Source organism: Protobothrops mucrosquamatus, unplaced genomic scaffold (genome assembly GCF_001527695.2).
Source record: "Protobothrops mucrosquamatus isolate PMUCROS unplaced genomic scaffold, P.Mucros_1.0 scaffold21, whole genome shotgun sequence".
In the NCBI taxonomy this organism is placed as follows: Eukaryota; Metazoa; Chordata; class Lepidosauria; order Squamata; family Viperidae; genus Protobothrops; species Protobothrops mucrosquamatus.
Genome location: NW_015386406.1, coordinates 937139 through 945502, shown reverse-complemented (window position 1 = coordinate 945502; position 8364 = coordinate 937139). Strand labels below are relative to the sequence as shown.

Below are 8364 nucleotides of genomic sequence, written 5' to 3'. Positions count from 1 at the left end.
TAAATACTGTAAAATGTCTTCTCCCTGCTCCACCCCCTTTATTACTGAGTAAGAGTCATTAGGCATATACACTCCAGTACTCTACAAGAACGAATTTAAACCCGGATCTCCTACAGTCTGTACCAACCCGGGCTCGGCCCTCCTCTTTTCATCCAGATCTGCTTTACAAGCTGAAAGTCCCGTTCTGGGAAGCGCAGCAGACAGAACGAACAAATTTCTGCCTGCCTCGGCGCAAGACAAACCGCGCCAGCTCAGGGAGCCCAACCAAAGAAGAGAGGCCTGCCCCGCGACCTACTGCCCCATTGGGCGGCTGCGCTACCGACAGCGGCTGCGGCAGCAGCGTCTCACGTAGCTAAGATGGCCGCCGCTCTTGAGCGGGTGGCGGCGGCGGTAGTTGGAATGGGACTGGCGTTACGGAGGGATCGCTGAAGAAGCTGAGAATTGCCGGTGTCCCTTAGCGGTGTGCGTTGGGCTGCGGCTGGAGACAGACGCACCATGCGGCGGAGCTAGAACCGGAGGTTTCCACCGCGAGTAATGATGTTACCTGAGGTAAAAATTTGGCATCAAAAGGGGCGGATTGGAAAAGAGAGGAGGTTGGTGGGGTCCGCAGTGGAGGCGCTTGTGCTTTATTTTCCTCTCTTTCTGGAGCTCTTCTGCTTTCTGAAGACTTCTTTCACCCAATCTCTTGGCCTCGGACTGTCTAGGCCCAATCAGAGCGCCGCATCGCTTTTCTGGGGTAGATTGGCCTTGGGTGAGTTTTATCTCATATTGTGGTTTGGGTGTTCCTTTGGGGCTGCTACTTCGGAAGTCGGTGAGGGATTTTCCCGGACGCTTAGCAGCGGAGGGTTTGCTTGGCTTTTGAAAAGGCATCAGGGTGATTAGGCTTCTAATGCTGAAAAGAACTATTCTACAGTAGGCCTCTATTGGAAGGGTGTTTACTTTCCAGCTTATTTTTACATGAATAACACTAGCCCCTTTTCTCTCCCTTCTTTTCCCGGTTAACCGAGTATTGATTGAGTTTGCTTTGTGTCATCAGCTGAGGCGATCCCAGTAGCCGGGCTTAGCTTTCAATGCTTCATTGCATCCTGTGTCTGCCTCAGTTTCTTTCATATGATGGTGCAGTTTATTTTCCAAAGCAAGGGCAGAGTGAGCTGATGTTTTTACAATCTTTTATTAGAGCAGATGAAAGTAGGAAAATTATTTGGAGGGACATGCCAGTGAAAGTGGGATTTTTAAAAGGAGAGGTACAACATTGGCTCTGTGTCTCAGGTATCTGCTACTTTTTCAAGCCACTTTGACTTCATAGTGCTTGTACTGTATGCTCACTTCTTGGTTGAAGCCAGCAATATGTTTTTTGTAAATATTGCTTACTGTCTTACCATAAGATAAAATTTACAATACAGTGTGACAGCATTGTTAAAAAGGTATCTGTTAAAAAAGTTTTCTGAGAATTTTAATTCTGCTGTTGAATGGTTTAAGCTATTGTGCTTAATTGATTTTTGGTATTTTTGTATAAATCTGTAGTAGAAACTGAGGCAGACACAGGATGCAATGAAGCACTTTTGCACTACAGTTGTACTCTGTATTGGCATAAACCCAAAGGTAGCATATATATGATGCTTATTAGATAAGTATGATGCCTTATCCCAGTGGTGGCGAACCTACGGCACGGGTGCCAGAGGCGGCACTCAGAGTCCTCTCTATGGGCACGCGCGCCGTTGCCCCAGTCCTAGGCCTTCAGCTGGGTTTTATAAAACCTTTTCTCTTTAGACCTCCGCTGCTGTGTACAAAAAAAAAAAGTTCAATCAGTCAATTTCAACTTCTCGCGGAGAAAAAAAAGATCTTGCAAAGTTGGAATTGATTGATTGAACTTTTTAGTTCACCCAGTCTGCTGTTACTACTGCGGCCATGCCCACCTAATGGGCCACACCCACCCAATGGGCCACACCCACCCAGCACCCGACGATGCATAAGTGAGTTTTGGGTTGCAGTTTGGGCACTCGGTCTCTAAAAGGTTCGCCATCCCTGCCTTATCCTGTCAGTTCATTAGTATGCTTTCTTTAGATGTTTTTTCAAATCATACTTGTCATGGTTAACATAACCATAGTTTACTCAGCCCAGTTTTATGAATTTTCACGACATATTGAACTGGACATTATCTGATCACATAATTTTGTTCATGCAACTTTCTGTATACAATATGGTTGGTTGCTTTGTCATTAGTTGCATTCTAATGAATTTTCCTCAGATAATTTACTTAAAATGTTTTGTAACCTGAAAATTCTTTATTTCTAAACAAGTACACAAGGTATTTGAGTTCTCAAAGAGAAAGCTTATTCAGAAAAAAAGAACTTTTCTGATGCAAGGAAACAATTTGTTGCTTTGTTTAAAAGATAATTTAGAACTTTTCTAACTTTTCATCAGCAAAATGGATACAACATAATCAACCTTTGTACTGATGTAAAAATGGTAGTATTATATTACATTTTTTTTAGCTCAGTATGACCTATAGGTTAATGGTGGGATCAAAAAGATCAAGACAGCAGTCATCACACTGCAATACAATTACTGTAGCTTTGTACTTGTATGCAATATTGAGAAAGTTTCCAAACAGAGCTTCAATTGGATGCCTGCAACTTCTGTCTTGATTCCTTATTGGTCCACTGTGATATGTATGATGCTTTCACCAGTTTTCCCCACAACAGCATCCCTGTGTGGTAAGTTGGCTGAGAAGAAAACTGGTCTCAAGTTAGTAATAATCCTAATTTATTTAGCAATAATTTATAATGTTGAATTTTGTTTGTCTTCATTGTTATACTAAGCATGAATCATATAGAGGATTTAGATACTATTTTCACATTTAACGTGTGAAAAAATAAGCATACTTAATAAACTGAAAAAAAGCATTCCAGAGTTTATGTGGGGTATACAATAAAGTACAGATTTACGCTTCATGTGGTGATTAGTTAATATTTATTTCTTCCAATAGGAATTTGAAATTATATTCATATCAGTCAGCAAAATGCTATTTGCAAAACTTTCTCTTCAGATAATGTATTTTTCCCAGAGTTTTAAATGTATGTTTTTATTACATATTATATGTGAGGTAAATTGCAAATTTCTCTTTTGATTTGGCTCCTTGATTATGCACTTTCCACAATTGATGGTATAGTGCGATGCTATTTGATTTCTACCAGCAAAAAGAGAAAGCTGTCTTGTAAAACAAATACTTGATTCGTTCTTGTGTATTGCTTCTGTTAAAATGAGAATTATAACTATCAATGGCACACAGAATTCTGGATTAGCTTATTGTATAGAGATTTGATGTGATTTGAATTCAAAATAAATACTACGCATGAGTACTTTTCTTTGATATTAGAATTACAATTTTTTTTTGGCCAAGTGTGATTAAATACATAAGGAATTTATCTCTGGTGCAGCAGCTTTCAGTGTACATGTAAAGCAATGGGTAATAACATAATGATATCAGTAAGGAGAGAAATAGAGAAGATGAGAAGGATAATAATACTACAGTCATACCATATGTGTGAATACACTTAGATATAAGATAGTACTCTGAGGATTAGGTGTTCAGAGTTCAGAGTGATGACACCAGGGAAAAAACTGTTTCTAGTTGCTTTGACATATAATGCCCTTTATATGCAAGTTTACAATATCTTAAAATACAGTTATTTTGTATTAAAAACATATCTCCAGGAGGAATAATTTTTAATATGTTTTCAATTGTATATTAATGTCGTAGATATTTGAATCTGACAGAGTTAAGTAACTTCGGCTTAACTCTTAGAGTTATTTTGCTTCATTTCAATAGGTGGAGAGTAAGTTGAATATAACAACCTAATTTGAACAGAAATAACTATCAGAGTAGTTCAATAGGATACAAGTAGTACTCTACTTAAAACTACAATTGAGCCCAAAATTTCTGTTGCTAAGTGAAAGATTTGTTAAGTGATTTTTTTCCCATTTTATGACCTTGCCATTGATGTTAACTGAATCATTGCAGTTATTAAACTAGTAACATAGTTGTTAAGAGACTCTGGCTTCCCCATTGACTTTGTTTGTAAGAAGGTTGCAAAAAGTGATTGCATGTCCCCAGGACACTACAACCGTCATAAATATGAGTCAGTTGCCAATCATCTGAATTTTGATCACATGATCACGGGGATGCTACAGTGGTTGTGTGAAAAAATAGTCATGTCACTTTTTTCAATGCCTTTTTTAACTCCAAATGATCACTAAATGAAGTGTTGTAAGTCAAGGGCTATCTGTACTGGGTTTGTTGCAGGCTTCCTTAACTGTTATCCAATCATAACAGAAAATAACAGAAAATAACAATGATCTTAAATGTTTTTTCCAGCATTCTGTAGATGTGTTAGGAATGAAAGTTATTTTAAACCATTAAATTAATTTTACATGTCATGATATTATAGTAGCAAAAAAATCCTTATGAAGGGATAAGGTTGCCTGTTCCATAACCTTATTTTAAAGTAAGATCGTGTATTCTTAAAGAATTTGATACAACTTAAACTTCATTTTGTATTATGGCTAAAATAACTTGTCTTTAGAGCAGAGGTGTCAAACTCAATTTTGGGGAGTATGCTACACAATTAATCTTTTCATTTTATGGTAGGTATATAATTCATAAATACACTACCAGCCTCAGGGAGTCTTTGCTCTGAGAAACACTAATCTAGAATTTCTAACTTGAATTCAAATGCAGTTAGTTCATATATAAAGAGACTGCCTTTCCTTTTAACATATTTATTAGTTATTTACCAGTTTGTTTACATATTCCTCCCCCCCAAATAATCTGAACTGATATGGAATAGAAGCAAAGGAATTATTGAGATTATAAAAGATTAATAGCATTAGAAAAGCTGATTATCTATTACGTTGCTAACCAACTTTACTTAAGTAGAAGTAAAACTCAGCTTCCTCCAATTTTGCAAGCAAGATACAGACATCAGCTGGAACAGAACTTGGTTAAAGTGCAATAAAAGCCTGCTATCTCATGGAGTAACCCTAGATAATGAACTTTCATCTAAAACAGAATTTGAAAAACAGTGTTTGAAACACATTGGACAGCTCATATAAGAAACATTTGCTTTTTTAGCCCTTCTGGTTTGAATAAGTATGGCTAGGATATCAGTACAATCCTTTCACAGACAGAAGAACGTGTGATTTTTTTTATTCAATAAGAGCTACCAAATTGTCACAGATTGCTTAAAAGCCATTAAATTATATACTGTTACTGGAATTGCTCTTGTAGAGAAACATATTCAATCAAAATAACAAAAAAATGACAGTTGGAAGATGTTGCACATCCTCTAACTAGTTCACAAAATGGAATTGATTTTTGATGATTGTCAATGAACTGATTAAATATTTTTGCTGTAGAGTTCCTTAAAAAGGTGCTTCACAAGGATTGCATGTGAAACATCTTTTTTAATTAGTTAAAACAACTCTGTTTCTTTTCTCAGGCTTAATATTGCTTTACATATGGAAATAGCTAGGATCAGTTTAGAAAGCATTCACATGAGCCTAAAAAATAAGAGTATCTTGAAGAAGCAAGTTTCATACACATAGACATACATTGCTGTGTAGGAACTATGTTAGGCATAATTGAAGAAATCTTCAGTTTGGACAAAACTCAGCAGCACTTTTTCGTGCGGCTGCTGATAAAAACAGGATCGCCAACATGATTGCCAACGTCCGATAACAGATATGGCAGAAGAAGAAGAAGAAGAAGAAGAAGAAGAAGAAGAAGAAGAAGAAGAAGAAGAAGAAGAAGAAGAAGAAGAAGAAAAAATCTCAAATAAATGTGAAAAACAGTTTTTTACTGAAGTAGCAGAGCAGTGCATAATTTCTACCATTTATGACCAAGTCAATTGATCACTGTGTATTAGCATATTTCATTGAATAGTCTGCATATTTAGTGAGTGGCAGACTGTGCAACATCTTTTGCTTCCATTTTTATTAGGGAACAAATTATTGTATATCACAGGATTCCACTGTGGCCAAATCATGATTATTAAAATATATGTAATTATACAAACAAATCTGACTTGCTGAGTGGATCTATAATGAACTTAATACCAGTTGCCAATGTTGTTTGGACCATTTGCTTGTGGACAACGCAAGAGCTGCAGTATCTATGAATTCATAAAGAAGGCTCTGCATTTGCAGTTCTGCTGCTGCATAAATTTAACTAAAAATCCATTTTTAGTATTAATGTGCTAATCAAATAGTTGTTAATGTGGTACTTCATCTGGAGATTTATTTGGTAGATACAAAATATGTGATTATAATTGCTTAAGAGTGCTGTTACACCTTTTTTTTTTTTAAATGTCCTGACAGTACTGCAAGCAAAGATTCAGGCACTAGAAATAGGGTGTACATAATATGAGCTTCTCGATAACCACCTCTGTTATATGTAATATATACTGCATCTTCTTTTCTAAGAGTCCACTATATTTAAAATATGTTCAAGTTTATTGTTAATAGCATTTAGAATATATTACAATGCTTAGTTCGTGTTCAAGTTGTGGCATGGAATACTAAGAGGATAACTTTAAACCTGATAGGAAGAAAAAATAGTTTGTTATGCCAGGTCTGAATTTACTTCCTTAATAGAAGATGAAGGAAATAAACCTAAATAGGTGATGACAAACCAAAATCCAAAACAAAAAAAAATCAAAGTAATTGATTATACAATTATACAATCTGATAATAAATTTGATGAAGTTATGTTTAAATATGATTCAGAACTTTATTGATCCTACAGTATTTTGTAAATTAAAATGTTTCATTTTAGATACAAGCAACATAAACTTGTAAATGAAGGTTTGGATAGATTTCAGGCTTGTGCCATCTGCTTTGTTTATTTGTTTTTTATGGCAGCATTTGCATGACTATTGCAGAATAGTGGCCAGGACACAGAGTCAGTTATCTAATGTATTCTATAGTATATATTAGAATAACATGCATGTGCAAATTAAATTTTTAGAATAGAATTGTTACATCAGGAATTCTAAAAGTTTTACTTTAAAAGCTTTTTGATGTTAATGTGCTATTAAACAATTGAAAATCAGATATTCTTGTAGTACTGATCTTTATAGAAAATGGCTTAATCCTTTACATTTCTCTAAATAGCTTTTGCATACTACAAAAGAACTTGTTATTATTATTTCTAACAAACTAAAAGCTAAAAGAATTTAAAATATATCTGTGGGCCAAATAATTCATTCAAAAGCAGGACATCTTGTAACAACTTTGTCTGGTCTCTTAAAAACCCACAACTTCTGAAGGCAACACTGTTCAATTGAGTAATTGTTCTCACTATCAGAAAATTTCTTCTTAAATTTAAATTGTATCTCTATTTGATGATGATGATGATGATGATGATGATGATGATGATGATGATGATGATGATGATAATAAAGTTGGAAGGGACCTTGGAGGTCATTGAGTCCAACCCCCTGCTCATGCAGGAAACCCTACACCATTTCGGACAAATGGCTGTCCAGTCTCTTCTTAAAAGCTTCCAGTGTTGGAGCATTCACCGCTTCTGGAGGCAGGTTGTCCTGCCCCCAGGTACTTTGATGAATGGTTGTCTCTTTGTTCTTTGTGACATCCCCCAAATATTGGAAGCTTTCTATCATATCATCCCTATTTCTTTTCTTCTCAGGCTAGATATATCAGTTCCTGCAACCATTCATCACCTGTTTTAATCTCCCGGCCTAATCATCTTTGTTGCTCTTCTTTGCACTTTTTCCTAGAGTATCAGTATCTTTTTTATAGCACAGTGACCACTCAGTTTTCCTTTTCCCAGCTCAGTGAATATCCTTCAATATATAGTTTGTCTTCTAGAAAACTATGTTTTTTACATGTAAATTTTCCCTTTTTGTGCTTTTTCAATATGTAAATTAAACTTAAAGATTATTTGAATGAATAATATGACCAGATTCCAAACCTTCCACATTTAGTTAGTGGAATTACTTATAAAAAGTAGTATATGTTGATAACACAATAAAAATTTATCAGACTATTTGGAATCTGTTATTTCTTACTGCAATTAAATATAAGTGTGCAGTATATAATTTGCTTCATGGTATCATTATATAAATTCTGTATATTAACATAGACCATAAAATTAAGGTAATATTAATATGAATTTAACTGCTTCATTCAAACTATGTCACATCCATCATCTTTGTTTATCCAGGTAAAAATGTGATCCACTGAATCAAAAGTCCAATTAATACAGTTTCATTATGCTGTTTCTGATCATAGATGTTGTGAACAGTTTTGAAATCCTTTTTAACATGGCATAGCAATTGTTAT

The 8364-nt window shown here is 35.4% G+C and overlaps 1 protein-coding gene across 1 annotated transcript in view; it reads left to right on the top strand.

Annotated features, from left to right (window-relative positions):
• The first annotated feature begins 326 nt into the window (after positions 1-326).
• SNX13 (sorting nexin 13) overlaps positions 327-8364 on the top strand; it is a 77477-nt gene continuing 69439 nt past the window's right edge. Inside the window, exon 1 of the mRNA XM_029283113.1 lies at positions 327-549. Coding sequence (XP_029138946.1) covers positions 535-549 — 15 coding nt within the window. The 5' untranslated portion in view covers positions 327-534. The remainder of the gene's footprint in view (positions 550-8364) is intronic.